Raw genomic sequence first — 17,683 nt, 5'->3', positions numbered from 1 at the left:
ACTTGTCACAGAGTTCTTTATGTATTCTGGCTCAGTTTGCTACTTCATATGAAGTTTACTGTCACTCATGAAAAAGGTAAAAAGGAAACACTGTCCCTTCTTTTCTCTCTTGTCCCACCCCAGCAGCAGCAAGTGGAATTCACATGGTTAAACATCCCTGCTGGGATAATCTTGCTATTCTGTATTTTGGGTGCTGCAGGAGAATTGATACTGCCCTGCTGTTCTTGCTACTCTGGAAATAAAGGCTTGAGTTTGGAAATTCAGGCTCAATTACAAATTCCTTTATTCCAAACTCCTGTATTTGTTTGGTACTTTGGGCATTGTGCAGGCCGGCTCTATAGAGCCAGAACATTATTTTATTAAAAGTACTTGTATAAGAGTCTTGTTCCATTCTCAGAAAACGCTCTGTGGAAGAGCTCAGGATCTCTCCCACCCTTTTATCCTGCTGTAGCAGCTGAGGGGGGTACACAGGGATCCATCCCCACGGAAGGGCTGTTGGAGCGCGTTTGTGGGGCGAGAAGCTGCTCAGGCCCTGAGGGTGAGGGGGGACACGGCCGAGGAGCGCCAGAGCCGCAGCGATCTCCGCTCTCCGATCCGGCAGCGATCTTCGCTCTCTGATCCGGCCGCGATCTCCGCTCTCCGATCCGGCAGCGATCTCCGCTCCCCGATCCGGCAGCGATCTCCGCTCCCCGATCCGGCAGCGATCTCCGCTCTCCGATCCGGCCGCGATCTCCACTCTCCGATCCGCCCGCGGAGGAGGCTGGGTCGGGGCCGGGCGCGGCGGCAGCGGCAGCGGCCGGGTAGGGGCGCTGCGGAGCTGCGGGGCCGCCGGCGCCATGCCCGCCGCCGTGGTGGAGTACAAGGGATGGAAGGAGGGCTACGGCTGCGGCTACTGCGGCGCGGCGCGGGGCAAAGTGTCCGCGGGTGAGCGGGGCCGGGGGTGGTGGCGTGGCCCAGCCGGGGCTCGGGGCTCCTCCGGCCCCGCCGCGCTGCCCGCGCGAATCATGGCGGCAGCGCCGCTTCCTGTGCGCGCCGCCCGCGCGCCGCCCGCAGCAAAGATGGCGGCGGGCGCCGCTTCCGGGCGGCCCGGGGCTCTGACCTGAGGCGGGCGGGGATGGCGGCGGGCGGCGGCTCCCCGAGCATCGTCGAGTTCTTCGGCGGGGAGGATGGCTACCGCTGCGGCTACTGCAGGAGCGACACCGGCAACATCTCGCACGGTGCGGGCGGGGCGGGCTGGGAGCGGAGCCGCCCCGGGCTGGCCGAGAAGCGGCGGCTGCGGGCGCGGGGCCGCGGAAGGCGGCCGGGACAGGCGGCGGCTCGGCAGCTGCCCCCGGCCGCCCAGCCGGGAGCTCGGAACGGCTCATACGGCCCGGTGCTCCCTAATGAGTGTGACAGAACCGAGGAGCGATTCTGTGTTGTTTTCCTTGTATATATCTGGGGAGTGGGAGGTACACAGGGGAACTTAGCGCTGGTGCGGTCAGAGAAATATGGTTAATTGCTTCCCGGGATTTGTGTTGGGCTTAGGGTTTTTACATTTAACGTGGTTATTGAAATCAGTAATTACCATATTTAAGAATATGTCAGATCCCTATGCATAAGTGGCCATTAGCTACTCAGATTTGCAGTAACCGCAGAATCACAGGATGGTTTGGGTTGGGATGGACCTTAAATCCCACCCAGTGCCACCCCTGCCATGGCAGGGACACCTTCCACTGTCCCAGGCTGCTCCAAGTCCTGTCCAGCCTGGCCTTGGGCACTGCCAGGGATCCAGGGGCAGCCACAGCTGCTCTGGGCACCTGTGCCAGGGCGTTTCCACCCTTACAGCCAGGAATTTCTTCATATTATCCCGTCTAACCCTGCCCTCTGGCAGTGAGAAGCCATTCCCTGTGTCCTGTGCCTCTATCCCTTGTCCCAGTCCCTCTCTGGAGCCCCTTCAGGCCCTGGAAGGGCTCTGAGCTCTCCCTGGAGCCTTCTGCTCTCCAGGTGAGCTCTCCCAGCCTGTCCCAGAGCAGAGGGGCTCCAGGCAGTTCTGCAGAGTTTGTTGTATTTTACAGCCAAACCACGGTCAGTCAAGTGTGCTGCTGTTGTTTATTTCAGGTATGTGGGCACATTCGATGACAGTTCAAGATTACCAGGATCTCATAGACAGAGGATGGCGAAGGTATGTTGAAAAGGAAAATACAAAGCCATGTTGTCAGTTGATATAACAGTTAGAATCTCCATTTAAATTTAGAATCCATATTTAAATTTAGATCTATAAATATACTTATATATCCATGAGTAATTGAACTATTTGTCCAGTGCTCTGTTTTACCTATTGTAACATGACTTTCAAATAGGGAAATATTCAGTGATTTTAGAAGGATAGTACAGTCAGCAAAGAACTGAAGAACTCTTTGATATTTCATCATGAAATGTTTTGGTGTGGCTTTTATTAAAAAACATCTTCATTTATTTTGTAGTATAAACAACAAAAAAAATCAATGCATATTTATTGCTCTTTTCAGAAGTGGAAAATATGTCTACAAACCTATCATGAATCAAACATGTTGTCCTCAATACACAATAAGGTAAGAAACTCAAAGTACACTTTTGTAAGGGATTTGACCACTTCAAATGTGTTCCACCATTTGTGTTTGCTTCTTGAAATACATCATAGTTTTGAAGTTGACCTACTATTAATGATACTTTGAACAGTAAATATCAGCTCTTGGGTTTGTGCACAGGGACATGAGCAGCTCTGGGATATTTTCCTGTAGGGAAATAACCGTGTCTGTAACCCACAAACACTGCTTTAGCAGCCCACTTGTATTTTAATAATTCTAGAGATAAACAGAAAAGCATGCCATAAGGACTGATAGTATTCAGTAGAAGACAATGTAATTTCATTATCTCAAAAGTGTTGATAAAACATTTGACCACTCAATATAGGGAAACTTAAGAAATAAATAGAGATTACAATGTAATTTTTGTAAGTGGTTCTTTAACCTTTTTTTTTCCTGAAACAGTCTTTCAGACGAGAAATGTTCTTTTTGTTCTTTTTTTAGGTGCCGGGCTTTGCATTTTCAGGCTTCCAAGTCCCACAAGAAGGTTCTGAAGAAAATGTTGAAATTTATTTCCAAAGGAGATGTCTCGAAAGTAGCGAGCGAAGGTAAGAAACACTGAGTGCTTGAAAACCAATACTGCTGTGTGGAAGGAGGATTTAAATACCTGCTTGAGTGGTCAGATGGCAAATGGGCTCTGAATTCTGTGTGTAGACCCCTGGTTGGGCTGTGTCTTGAGCACTTCAGTAACCCAGGAGCCAAATTGTTCAGGTGGCTGGGGTTATTGAAGAAAATATTTCCTTACTTTTTCCATAGACCAGCTTATTTTTCCTGGGCATGCCCAGGAAAATAAGCTTTCTAGCTTTCTAGCTGGGTGCTGTAGAGAATTAGATGTTGTTTTTACTTCTATCATGAAACTGATAATCTGGAGATGACTAACTAGAGCAGCTGGTGGCACAGAAAAGGAAGAGCATAGAGGGTTTTTCCAGTCACTCTCCATTTATCCAGCACCAAACTCAGCAATTCTTCATGTTGGTGAAACTTACATTGGTTCTGAATCATTATAATCTGCCTCTTTTGTATGTGTGGGATGCTAGGTTTGTTTGTTGTTATTTGTTTAAAATATTTGACTGTCCAGTTCTAATGGAGAAGATAAAACTGTTCTCATAAATGAATTGATGTTCATAGTTTGGGATCATAAAGGAAACTTTGTGTTCAGACTGTGCAATAGTCACTTTATCTGTGGGAAAACACTTGTAAAATTGGAAACTAGTTAATTTAGCATTAATTTTAGTTGTGGAAAGTGTGAGCTGTAGTTGTTCAGAAAGAAATTCACTCATGCAGGTTTTAATTCTTGACAGAAGAGCCAATGGATTCCCATATAGAGGATGTGGCCACGTGTGATTTTCTGTACAAAAGCGAGTCTCAGGTCAGTCAGTCTGACCTGACTCCCTTGGCTGTGGATCAGGCTGAGAGGGTGGAGAATGAAGATAAGGACTCAGGAGAAACAAAAGAAGAGGGCAATGTGCAGAAGGTGGAATCGGATTCTGTTCAGGTCTGTGCAGACAAAGACACCCCAGTCCCTGCAGAGCCATCACATTCAGCCAAAGCTGCTCATGCACCACCCAAGCCAGGTAATTTCTGGTAGTAATTGGAGCATGCTCTCATCATTTCACATCTTCTTGCAATCCCTTCTTTTTATCTTGCTTAGTAAATTAATAATTGTTTGGTTTTATTCCCTGTGCTCCTTCCAGTTTATGGAATTACAGCGTAAAAATTTAGAGATGCTGGGTGTTATTTGTAATACTGTAATTTATATTTTGTTACATGAAAAAGTTATATTTATCTTCTTTTCCTCACCTTCAGTAAGACTGAATCTCTAACACCTGAAACTAAAGAGGGGAGATTCAGATTAGAAACTTTTTATGATGAGGTTGGGGGTGCCCAGAGCAGCTGGGGCTGCCCCATCCCTGAAGTGTCCAAGGCCAGGCTGGATGGGGTTTGGGGCAGCCTGGGACAGTGGAAAGTGTCCTTTTAAAAGTCTCTTCCAGCCAAACCATTCTGTGATTCTGCCTTCTCTTGGGACATGGGTGATTTCTGGCAGGAAGATAGTAAAGGGTGGGTGGATTATTGCCAGAATAATTTATTTAAGGTAGAATTGCTGATAGACACTTTGTGGCTACAGGTAAGGCAGCCTTGTCTTACAGATCTTGTTTCCCATTTTGTGTAGCCTGTCCTGGCAAATAAAGGGAATTTCCATCATTGTGGTTTACTGGTACATGGTAGGGAAAATCCTACTGGAAACTTGCAGCTTTAGAGTTTCTGCCTGTGTTGGGACATCCTAATAATTCCTGGTTTCACTCACCTGTTGCATGTTGTGCCAGTATTTAGGAGAAGGAAGTACTTTTGTCTCTTTCTGTAGCATTGCTGATTTCAAGTGAAAAAATGTTTTTTTCCTTAATAACCACTCATGCCTATTGGATCTGATTTTCACCAGCTTTATAAGCAATTTTTGCATCTAAATAAAAGGAAAGTTTTTAGAAATGCTTGATCAGAGAATCAGTAGTGCTGCATAGAAATATTACAGAATTTTTAAAACTGTATTTTATATTTTGATCTTATACAAGCCTTTAAAACCCTTATATAGTTTATTGCTTATATGACTTTTATTGTGTAAATTTTCAAAGCTCTCTTGTTTTAAATAATAAATTAAAAACTTTGGCCTATGTAAACTTAGTATTGGAAACAAATGAGGTGGCTGTTGACAGCAGATGGCAGACTTGGGTAAAGAATAGGAGTGTAAAAACCTGCCAGTGCTTTGGAAAAGGTGAGGTAAGGTCTTTAGTTAGGTTAAGAATAGCTTTGAGTCAAACTTTAAGGACTGGAAATGCAGATAAGTAACGTTGTAGTGTATTTCAGAAAAAAAAGGTTTAATTTTACAGAGCAGAAATATTCATTAGTGTGCTTCTTTCTGGTGTTTTTAAAGGAAGTGAATAATAAGTGCATCAGAAGCTTATTTAATTTTTTTTTTTTTTTAATGCTAGCTGGTGTCACAGGTCAAATTTAGTTTAAAATTTTCCAGATAGAAAAATGTTTAGTTTTTATCTTGGAAAATGTAGACTTAGTCAGTAATAAGATTGTTTAATTGCATTTTTATTCCTTTATAAACAAAACAGGTCATTGTCCTCTAGGAATAATGGTCTGTTTCTGCACAGTTTCAGATAGAAAAGAAGGTTTGCTTATATCTGTGTAGGCACAGTCACTGCTTGAAGAAGTTTTTCTTGCTAATTTACAGCTTACAGAAGATCCAAGACATGAAACAGATCCCAATACAGATGAAGTAATCATTCTTCAAATATATCATAAGAGTTTTAAATAAACTCTTCCTCTGACTTGTTTGCCTGAGGACAGGTCACACAGTGTCTGTAATTCCCTCGTGTCTTTGGATCTGTGTTGCTTTACAACTCACAGTTCTTGTATTAGTAAGGAACACATGGATCAAGGTGGGAAATAGTGCATGGGTTTGACTTCTCCTTTTAGCAAATACCACTTCACAAATAGAATTCTATAAATGACTTATCTGTTAAGCTGCAAAAAGTGAATTTATTGATTAAAACAGACAATCTGAAGGTAGTTTTAAGCAAATATGCAAACTTCTGTGGCCTTTTCCATTACATGACCATAATAGCATTGGCAGCATTTCTACATCCTGCCTATGGATTCCAGGTGAGGAAAAAAATTAATGCTTTATTTTGGGGTGTGTGTCTTTACAGGAGTCTGTGGTGTAGCTACACACACACACACACACACACACACAGGCTTTGAATGCAGAAGAACAATTCTCAGTGATTTTGTGATTGTATTTCAAGTTTTTAAGCACAGCCTTGGCTTTGGGGTGAAATGGTCAAGGTGAGTCCAGATTAGTGCTGCAGTAAGAAGCTGTGGAAGAATCACTGCATCAGTGGAGCATCAGGTGTTGGTGGTTGTAAATGTGAAAGGTCATGCTGAGTTCAGAGCCCAGGCTGCAGTAAATGGTGATTTTAGCCATTTGCATCCAGTGATGAGGTGAGAGCTGTTTGCTGTCAGGTGTGGTGTTTAACTCTCTGCCTGTGCCCTTGCAGGGAAAGGAGCTGATCTGAGCAAGCCCCCGTGTCGGAAAGCAAAGGACATCAGGAAAGAGAGAAAACTCCAGAAGCTCCTGCAGAACCAGATGGGCACAGCAGAAGGCTCTCAACTTCAAGGAGATCAAGCTTTCCTCTTGCAAAACTCTAAATCTAAAACAAACCAGCCTAAAAACATTGAAGACTTTGTGTTTGTCCCTCTCCCTGATGATGCACGACACAAATTAGAGGTAATCTCTTGTTCAGTGTTGTTGGGGGCAGATGAAGGAAAGGTCCAGTTAAGGAGTTTTTGAAAAGCTTAAGTCTGTATTTATGGCTTTATGGAGTAGTTGTGGCTTAAATCTTGAAATACATGTGGTACTGAATGATGTATATTTTTATATATATATATTTATATATATAGATATAGAGATATAGATATATATAGAAATAGTTATATAGATATATAGATATGCAGATATATATATAGATATGCATCATAGGAGTGTGTATATATACATATATATATATGTATGTATATATATATGTATTTATATAAATTACACACTCATGGTGCAGCTGCACTCTTTTTAACCACAGGAGGGTACTCTTGTACTGCAATGTCCTAGCAGTTCAGTTACCAAAATAACTTGCAAATTAATTTCATACAGAGTGACTTGAAAATGAAAAACTTTGAATTAACCAAGTGTTAAATAATGAGAGAAATTCACTGTTTAGGTCTGTAATATATAAATACTTAAACTACCTAAGCTAATGGAACTTGACATGCAGAAACTTCATAAAATTAATCAGATAACAAGGTAGTTGCTCTTTACACACATCATTGGTGTGTGTTGATGTCTTTGAAAGCTGTAAAAATGTGAATAAACAAGTTTTCTTAATACACTGGTTGCCACTACATCTATGAGACAGTAATTTGGAAGACTTTTGGACTTTATAACATTTGTTAATCATAAAACCATTTTTCCTGCTATTTTTTCCATAAGCTGGAAAGCTAACTAAATGTTTTCTTGATCATTTTCAATGATGCTACTGGAAATGAAAATATTTGCTGACTAGAAGCCACAAAATTGATTTGTCTCCCTAACTCCTTCACATTTCCTGAGGAGTTCTCTAACAGAAGAATGATGGCTTTGTCTGAGCATGTTTTTAGAAGATTAGAAATATTAAAAAACATTTGCTCTTTGTGAAAATACAACCATTCTGAAAATTGCATAGTTTTTGAAATGAATATGACCTTAAATATTTTTGAAAAGACATGCACTGCTGCCTCTGGGGTAGCATTCTTTTTGCTTAGGGAGCAATGATTTTTACTAAGAAGAATCTTTAATTTATAGATTACTTTTTAAAATTATTTTTGTGTGTTTAATGGTGATGGTGTGAGGACTGGTAACTCCTAGTTATGGTTAACTCATAATTGAGTATGGAAACATTGCTTCACCTTCCTTTTTCAATTTCAAAAGTACCTGGAAATCCCCTTGGGATTATTGCCATAAAAATGGGTTTTGGGTGAAGAGCAGAGAGCTGAGTCTTCCAAGCCTTTCAAGTATTTTTCAGTGTAGTGTGAAACTATGAGAGAATATTTAAGTAGCACAGAAAATCTCTTTAAAATGATGATCTGCATACCATTTGTTGGTATTATTTCCTGAAAATTGTGTAGTTCCTCTCTAAGCATTTTAGTTAATTTGCAGTTTGAAAACCTTCTGTGTTATTCAGTGTCAATTTAAAAACCTTCAGTAGCACAAATTGAACTGGAGAATTAAAAGACTCTTGGCTAATAGTAATTAATTTGTGATGGCCCTTATGCAGGAGGAGGGTAAAATTTCTCTCTGTTGTGATGTTTATATAATGTATAAATGTATAATCATTGCATGATATTTTAATAATAAATGTGTTTAACTTCTTCTGAAGGTGAGGGTGGTGAGATCATCTCCACCAAGTTCACAGTTCAAAGCCACATTTCAGGAGTCTTACCAGGTCTATAAACGTTACCAGATGGTCATTCACAAGGACCCACCTGATAAACCAACCATAAATCAGGTCAGAAGGCCAAATTTAATTTTATGCAAAGCTTCCCCTCCATTTCACATGTCCTGTTTCTAGGAGAAACAAATGTGGATTTTATATCCATTGTATATTCAGGAGCTTGTAAAATACTGTATCCAATAAAATCAACATCGTGAAAGTGCAAACTCTTGATACTTCTTTGTGAGTACCACAGATATTTGGTTTTAGTTGCAGGCAGAAAAGTTATGGATGCTGTTGGGTAAGAAATGGAGAGGGTGAGGCTCTTGGAGATAGAGATGGCCCTTAAAAATACAAATCCCATAAGAGCTAAATCCAGCTGGACACTCAGCCTGGTAACTGTTCTTCTTGGCTTTGGTTTGAGTGTTTCCATAAAAAGGATACAATGATCAGGGCCAACATGTGAGCAAAAGTTTGTCACACACACAAATTGTTAATTTAAGGTTCACCAGAGTGAAATAATTCTCTTCAGTTTCAGTTTAAGCCTTTAAAAAGTAACCTGTGTGGACTCCATCTGAATTTATAATTTGTTGCTGCTTCCTGCAATGAATAGGTGGAGTGTAAAAGTGAACTGTCAGATGTGTTACATCTCTATAAGGGAAAAAATGTATCATGAGTTTGGAGAAACAGTATGAGTAGGAAGAACAAGTAATTGTTGAACCAGGGCAATCAATGAGTGATGTCCATTAAAAATAAAACATTTTAAGAAGTCCTTGAGACTGTGCAGTAAAACTAAAATTTGTTAGCTATCAGTAAAAATAGGAAGCTATTTTATTATTATGTTTAAGGTAGAAAACTGACTTCAGAGGCTTTGAAGTGCATAGGAGGAGATCTTTCACTAGCCTGACCTTCAGAAGCAGATTATGTGATGGCATGCACTCAAAACAGAATGCTTCTATTTCCCTTGCTCTGAAGGTGAGGTTAGTACCTGTCTCCTTTGAGGACCCCCAGTTCAAATCATCCTTCAACCAATCTGCCACTTTATTTGCCAAGTATCAGATGTCTGTACACAAGGACACACCTTCTGACTGTGGGGAGAACGAGGTACAGTTCACTGCATGCACCTTTCTGCCAACAGCTTCTTCAAATGCACACCCAGATGCTGGGAAATGCTAATCTAAATATTAAATCATTGAAATTGCCATTCCCGAGGTTTTCTTGATGGCAAAATCATCTCCTGCTTTCAAGTTCTTTGGTGTCTTTTTTATATTTCTCCCTAATTTTTTTGTGTTTCTGCTTAATTTAACAGGTGAAGGTTTTAAAAATCTCAGTTTTACTCCCATTCCATTGCTGAGCACACTGCTCACCTGGAACTCCCCTTTACAGCAGGAATAGTGCAGAAGTCTCTCACCAGCTGATCATCTGAGGCTTGATGAGAATAGGTTGCATATGGATGAACCCTGCTCCTAAAAGGCTGTTATCCTAATCTAATAAATGAAAAATAATTAAAAATACTCGTGGGGCTCTGAACAAGCAGCAGTTCTCCATTTCTCTGGCAGGTGGCACAACCTCCTCATTGGCAGAATTAATGAAAATGCTACCTCAGATCTCTCACTCTGTCTATTGCAGATGTGCAACTTTATTATTGGTCACCTAGTGAGGATTTTCTGTTCCTGAGAGTGAACTATCTGCAGAAGTGAAACCTTGTAAACTGGGGCTGCTTTCCAGGTAGAATTGTAAAACCACATCATAATTTTTGGCTTTAGTTCAAGAGTGTAAGGAGAGCTGGGTTTTTATTTTTTTTGTGAGATGTCTGTAATGCTACTCTGGAAAGCCATAAAATCCATTTCACTTTGTTTAGTAAAATAATAGGTCTCATAACAGTGAGTAGTAGTCTCTACCCTTTTTATAATTGCTGGCCTAAGTGGGTTTAATTATAAAAATGTAAAAGTTGGAGGCATGCCAAGAGAAACTGAGCTATTTACTAGATTTGTACCCAGCATTACCTGGGCAGATTAGAGACTTGGTTTTTCTGCCATGATGGAAGCATTTCAGCCTGGAAAGATGTGTTAGGGACAGTCAGGTTTCCACCACCTGGAGGTGTAAAGGCTGTCCTGGGAGTTGTTGTTGGAAGGAGATGGATTTCTGTTCACTGCTAGTAGTGTAACAGATTTTTATCCTCTTTTTCCTTATTACTTGCCATAGGGGTTTCCCTGCTTTGCCTTTCTCTCCTCTCTTTGGCCTCATGTTTGTGCAGGCTTAGATAATTCCAGGGGAAACATAAAAACCTTCTCTGAAGCATCTACTGAATGTAAAAACTTGGTCTGATGCTGGTGGGTTTGAATTTAGGTTCTTTTTCAGCCTTGGTAAATCATATTTAGTGTCCATGAGACACTAAATGGACAAGAAGGTTTTTTAATTCACAATTAGGAAGTAACACTCTCCCTTCAATCAACATTTTGTATTTGATCTCTGCAGGAAGTAAACTGAAGCATGTTTTGCACAAAAATGTGTTCTCATGTAGTTTAGAATCCTTTTTTTTAATATTGAATTTGTGTGGGAAGAGTTACCTGAGTCACTTCTAAGGTACCAAGCAGGGTAAAACTGATCCAAGTTATTGAGAGGGAGGGTAGAAAATGCTGCTTGTAAGACCTCAAAACTTTTTCTGCTTCCTCTTTTTCAGACTTTTTAATATATCCTACAGACATTATGGAACCAAGGAGTTTTTTAAGCAAAGGGAATAAAATTCTCTGCTATACACAGGACCTTTTATCAGGATAGGAAGCAGTCTGCTTTGTGCTTTAAACTGGCAAATATCCAGGATTTTTTCACTTTTAATTTGTGCAAACTACTCTGTGAGATTCTTGGGGTTTTTTCAGGGAGAGTCCTCCACACTTTTGTGTTTGGAAAGTTTCTAGTTTAGGAAGAGTTTACAGCTTTATATTTGGCTGAACACTTCATATTTAGAAACCTGCCTGTATTTAAATTCAGAATCATACAAAGATTGGTATGGGACATATTAACAACTTCTTTTGGGAATATATTCTTAGATTGTTGGCATTACAATACACTATCTGTTGCTAGGCTAGTTTAATATTAACCGTATTATATTAAAAAGCAATTCTGAAAATCAATTTAGAATTTTGGTGGTTATTTGAGAATAACGCTAATGGGAAAAACTATTCAAATGTTCCCAGTAGTAACAAAAGATATGGAAACAATGAAGCTGGTTATTGCACAGTGAGTGTGGAGAAGGCCTTTCTGCCCCTCAGTAATGTAAATACAGCTTTCCATCAGGAGTTTATGTGAGGATTGTCAGGGCAGGGAATTGTGGAATTGAACTTGTTGGCACTCTCTGGTTAATGCCAGTTTGAGCCCAGTGATAATTGGTGTTTTGGTGCCCTTCATGATGCTGAGTCTCTCTAAATTTTGCCTTTTCCTCCTTTCCTTCTGTTTCCCTGCTGAAGACTGCACAGCACCAATTGCAGTGTGTTCATTAAAATAATTGGAGATTTTGCTGGGGAGAATCCTGCAGCACATTTTGGTGATGCAGTACTGATTCCTGAGTGAGGCAGTGACTTCTGTTTGTTCTAATAAGAAGCAAGGTGGAAACTTGTGAAATCAACTTTTCCCAAGTTCCAGACTTGTGATGAAACTTTGCTTTCTATGGAAGCATCACCAGAATCTTCTGTTCCTCTTTCACTGGCAAGGAGAGGACTGGCTAAGGTAAAAATATATTGTCTCTCTGCCAAATAGGTTAATATTCTAGGAACAGTTGAAAGTATTCCCTTGCTCCTGGAATTAAAACCAATTTAGATTGCAAAAGAAAAAAAAATTCAAATTGCTTTTTATCTTGGCATGAAAGCCACAACTATTTTCTGCATAGTCTTTTAAAATATTCATTATGCCATTTTTTTTTCTTAGTTGGTCTGGTTGAAGTTGAATTTACCCTGGAAATCCTTTCACCCCTCTCAAGAACTTTGGATCACTTACTGCAGGAATTCAGCTTCAAAACTGACCTGGTTCTGTCTGTGCTTTGGAGTGGAGTCAATTCCTGATGTTACACAAACTTGTTGGCACTGAAGAATGTTTATGTCAGCATGTTTGTATTGTATGGAATTGGTGTCATGAGGAAAAACATAGCAGGCAATTTTCATGCTGAAGGTTTCTTTATAGTACTTGCTCCTAAGTATGGCTGAGGAAAAATTGGTTTTTCAGTTTTCCTCTGTGGGAGCACAAAACTTTATTAAGCTACTGTGTAAATGCATGGGCATCCACTGTTTGAGGAATATATGTATTTTTATTATAGTTGTTGGAGAAAATGAGATGAATTAGGGGGAACCTGAACAGATTGTGAAGTTAAAAGTATAAATAGCAATGAAGGAGTTCAGATAAAATAATGGAAATTAGGAATATAGGTGTATCCCTGCCTATTGGAGAAGTTTATCTATGGCTGCTCTTGAATTAGCCACGTTCTGAGCTGCTGATTTTTGGAAGCTATTGAAACAATCTGGATTAGTCTTTGCCCCATTCTTTGCAGTTCTTCTGACCCTTCATGAAAATGCTTGATGTGGCTCTTTATCTCAGGTTCAAAGTGATGGTCCCATTCCCAGGATAACAGAGCTGTCTTTTTCTTTTTTATTTTCAATGGCTTTGTTTTCCTTTGTTGCTTTCTTGTTTGTTGGGTTGTTTTTAAAGCAGTGGAAGATGTAATCATGCTTAGCATGAGGAGCTGTGTCTGTAACATACAAAACCCCCACAAATGTAATGAATTGCAAGGGTTTGGGTTATTTCCTGGCTTAGTGGTGGTTATATTTATTTTGTGAAATGGGTCCAGCTATAAGAAAAAGAAATTGAAATCATGAAAGCTTAGAAAAACTGAGAAATGGAGACCTCTAATGAGCAGAGAGATGAGAGTAGAGCTTCCTTCTATTGAAATAACCTTGGTACCCTGTGGCATCAATGAAAGCTAAGCTGGACCATAAATTATTGAGCTGATCAGCATATCAAGAGTAAAATAATTATGCAAAAAAATCATGTGGGTGAGGGCTTGTCCACCTTTTTTTTTTTCATTTCTCGTAAGAAAAATAATAAATGCTATTACAGCTTTGTTGTAATAGTTCATGCACAGAGAAAGATATAAATATGGATTTGGAATCGATTTTAAAAATTGAGTAACTTTTAATAGCCTTTGGTTATATTTCTGGGAGAAAATGTGTAGATTAATATATGGAAGGATGATCTGAGAATAAGAAGAATGGACTTGTGTCTTGTATAATCCCAAGATTTGGCTCTTTGGGTGATCCAATTCCACTGGATTTATGAAAGCTGTGTAATGGCTTGTCTGTGCTTTGCTAAGAGCAGTCCTTATCTGCAAATGCTTTAACTCTTGCTCAGCACCAAAAATCCTTGTTTCTGGGTAAGAAATGCAGGGAAGATCTTGCAGAATACAAATCACCTGGAAAATGCTGTGATCCAGCTCTACCCCAGCTTCAGGATGATTTATAAAATACCTGCAGATAGGTATTTCAGAACATTTAGATCATTTCAGGTAGGTATTTCAGAACATTTAGATCATTTCAGGTAGATATTTCAGAACATTTAGATCATTTCAGATAGGTATTTCAGAACATTTAGATCATTTCAGATAGGTATTTCAGAACATTTAGATCATTTCAGATAGGTATTTCAGAACATTTAGATCATTTCAGGTAGGTATTTCAGAACATTTAGATCATTTCAGATAGGTATTTCAGAACATTTAGATCATTTCAGATAGGTATTTCAGAACATTTAGATCATTTCAGATAGGTATTTCAGAACATTTAGATCATTTCAGATAGGTATTTCAGAACATTTAGATCATTTCAGATAGGTATTTCAGAACATTTAGATCATTTCAGATAGGTATTTCAGAACATTTAGATCATTTCAGATAGGTATTTAGAACATTTAGATCATTTCAGAACATTTAGATCATTTAGATCATTTTCTAAATGATCTAAATGATCTAAATTTTCTAAATGATCTAAATGATCATTTAGATCATTTTCAGAACATTTAGATCATTTCAGGTAGATATTTCAGAACATTTAGATCATTTCAGGTAGATATTTCAGAACATTTAGATCATTTCAGATAGGTACTTCAGAACATTTAGATCATTTCAGATAGGTATTTCAGAACATTTAGATCATTTCAGATAGGTATTTAGAACATTTAGATCATTTCAGGTAGATTTTTCAGAACATTTAGATCATTTCAGAACATTTAGATCATTTAGATCATTTTCTAAATGATCTAAATGATCTAAATTTTCTAAATGATCTAAATGATCATTTAGATCATTTTCAGAACATTTAGATCATTTCAGGTAGATATTTCAGAACATTTAGATCATTTCAGGTAGATATTTCAGAACATTTAGATCATTTCAGATAGGTATTTCAGAACATTTAGATCATTTCAGATAGGTATTTCAGAACATTTAGATCATTTCAGATAGGTATTTGAGAACATTTAGATCATTTCAGATAGGTATTTCAGAACATTTAGATCATTTCAGATAGGTATTTCAGAACATTTAGATCATTTCAGATAGGTATTTCAGAACATTTTGCCACCTGAATCTCTTGTGTTTTAGATGAAGCAATGTGATAGATGAAGTGATAGGTACAGGTGTGGAGCTTTGGAGATCTGGATCAAAGATTTTACATGAAACAAAAGTCAAAACATTTTTTTGCCTTTTCATTCAGAGGAGGAAATTTTTGATCCCAATGAAATAATCAGTGGCTAATTTGGATAGAACAGAGGGTGTCTTTAGCAGTTCTTAATGAAGTGTCATCTCATCAGAGGCATCACATTTCTGACCTCAAGTCTTTTTACAGCAGTCTTTGTCTTCAGGAAACCCAGCTGAAGTGTAACTGAAACAAGCTTATGTGGCAGCTACACAAGCTAGAAAACATTTCCATAAAAGATCATAAAAATTCTACAGTAGTTTCCAGAGAGAGCAGGAGTGAACAGTATATTGCTATTGCTCCTGAAGCAAATGTTTTATTATTTAACTTTTCACAAGGGTTTCATAATGACAAACTTGTAGAAAAACAGTATCTGTCTGTTCCCTCTGTGAAAGTAGCTGGACTCTCTCTTTGCTTTGTGCTTAGCTAAATATTTGTCTTGGAAGAAAAGAATTTCAGGACACACAAAAGATACACTGTTTGAAAAGGTGCAAAAAATTACTGAAATACGTAGAATGGGGTTTTTCTTTCACCCTCCCCCTTTATTTTTTTTTTCTAAATTGCTTCCCAGGAATCCACTTGAACCAATAGAAAAAACTGAGTGAGTAGTCTGAGAAATGCCAAGGAGCAGGTTCTGATCAGCTCCAAACTGGTATCAGCAGCCAGTTGCAAACTTTTAGGTCTCCCTAACCTACTTCCTTCTCTTATATTCCAGTGAGAGAATTGCCTAAAAATCAATAGCCTTTGTGGTTATTTTTAGCCTTCTGTACATTTTTATTCAGCTCCTGGAAGCCAGGGCAGAACATCTGACTGCAGTGCACTTGGATTTCACATCCTGGTAGCTCTGACTTTAGGACTTTGAGTATTTCTAGATCAGCCCAATGTCTTCTTTTTATTTGTGTGGCCCTTGTGACTGCAGTGCTGTGGATTCATGGATTCTATCATGAAATCTAAAAGCAAAAGAATTTAGGCATCCAGACAATTAAATAACTTGTCCACAGTCTAATTATTTCAGTTCAGATTCTTTTTGCCTCTCAGTTTATATTCTTGATTTTGCCACTGTGTTTTCTAGGTAAATCCATATAAGATTAAATAATCTTTACTGTAATACTGCTAAGCCTCCAGTATACCAAGAGGAGGTTTCTTCTGAGCAAGAAAGCCACAGTGACATTTGTCACTCCATAAAGGAATTGTAACTGAAATAAATGTACAATTTCATTAGTCTCATCCTTGCACTGAAAACTACACTTGAGACATGCATTTAAACTTTAAATCCCTCTTTCCATTGTAAACTTTAAATCCTTCTTCCTAGTTTTGAAGGCACTTTCTTCACCTGTAAGTCTGTGGATATCTCTGAAACTCTGTTGTTTTTGCATGTCTGTATTTTTGTAAGCAGTTGTTGTAAATGCTAAATAGAGCCAGCTCTGGGATAAGTCTGATTCCTCTGCTGAACTCTAATTTATTGTCTGGTTCAAGGGTGGTTTGCACTGTCTTTTCCTGTAAAAATGCTACATTTTGTCCCATTTTCCTGAAATCTCCAGAAAGCTTAAAAATTTACTTCATTTTTCATCTCAATTTCAATGTATTTTCCTAGTGAGTTTGTTTTTATTGTTTGGTTTGTTGTTTTCTTTTCTGTGGGACAGTGTTGTTAGCAACTTACTGAAACACTGATTTATTTTTAGTTTTTCACTGCACAACTTTATGGTTAAGAGTGATTATAATCTGTTTTGGGTAAGGAAGATTATTTCAATTAAAATATGGCACCACAGAAGTGGTGAACTGGATTTGCAGGTTTTATGACTTGCCATCTTTATTTTTTAGTTTCTTATGAACCTTGCACCTCTGTGCAAAACAAAGCAAAAAAAAAACATGCGACCAAAATCCTTGGTTTATTTTAATCCCATTCAGAGATTGGATTTTAAAAAACAAAAAGAAGGAAGGCCCACATCCCATATTCATTGCTTATCCCTCTGTATCCCAAAAAAAAGGGCAAGTCCTCAGCTTTCCTTGGCAGTGAATTGCAAATATGAGCAAACCCTTAATGCTGTCAAAGGGGGAATGATAAATGAATGCTTTTTGTGGAATAGCTCAGATAATTGTGCAGCTCCTGCTGCTGGCACCTGGAAGGGTCCTGAGAAGGACATGGTGTCCTCCTGTGACATCAGGAGCATTTCCCTGCAGAAATCCCTGGGCTGCCAGGTGAAACCCATTCCAGTTTAGCTCCCGAATCTCTTCCCCCTGTGTAAAAGGGAGCAGGTGTTAACACTCTGCTTTATTACCTCTTTTTAAAGCTGTGCACATGCTCTTACTCCAGCAA

General features: G+C 39.1%; 1 protein-coding gene across 6 annotated transcripts in view; it reads left to right on the top strand.

Annotated features, from left to right (window-relative positions):
* Positions 1-772: 772 nt before the first annotated feature.
* Positions 773-17,683, top strand: part of ATE1 (arginyltransferase 1) — a 70,277-nt gene continuing 53,366 nt past the window's right edge. Inside the window, exons 1-7 of one of the 6 annotated variants that reach the window (XM_071446423.1) lie at positions 773-924; positions 2,098-2,161; positions 2,508-2,570; positions 3,048-3,151; positions 3,905-4,177; positions 6,665-6,894; positions 9,605-9,733. In XM_071446423.1, the coding sequence (XP_071302524.1) occupies positions 837-924; positions 2,098-2,161; positions 2,508-2,570; positions 3,048-3,151; positions 3,905-4,177; positions 6,665-6,894; positions 9,605-9,733 (951 nt within the window). In that variant the 5' untranslated portion in view covers positions 773-836. Of the gene's footprint in view, positions 925-1,026; positions 1,218-2,097; positions 2,162-2,507; positions 2,571-3,047; positions 3,152-3,904; positions 4,178-6,664; positions 6,895-8,575; positions 8,705-9,604; positions 9,734-17,683 lie in introns of those variants that run through there. The other 5 variants (XM_071446420.1, XM_071446419.1, XM_071446422.1 and 2 more) reach the window with 5 other exon arrangements.

The sequence above is a fragment of the Agelaius tricolor genome, unplaced genomic scaffold (genome assembly GCF_023055355.1).
Source record: "Agelaius tricolor isolate 1412-34295 unplaced genomic scaffold, bAgeTri1.0.p SCAF_22, whole genome shotgun sequence".
Lineage (NCBI taxonomy): Eukaryota > Metazoa > Chordata > Aves > Passeriformes > Icteridae > Agelaius > Agelaius tricolor.
Note: the sequence above shows the minus strand (reverse complement) of the source record. Positions and strands in the feature narration are given on the sequence as shown.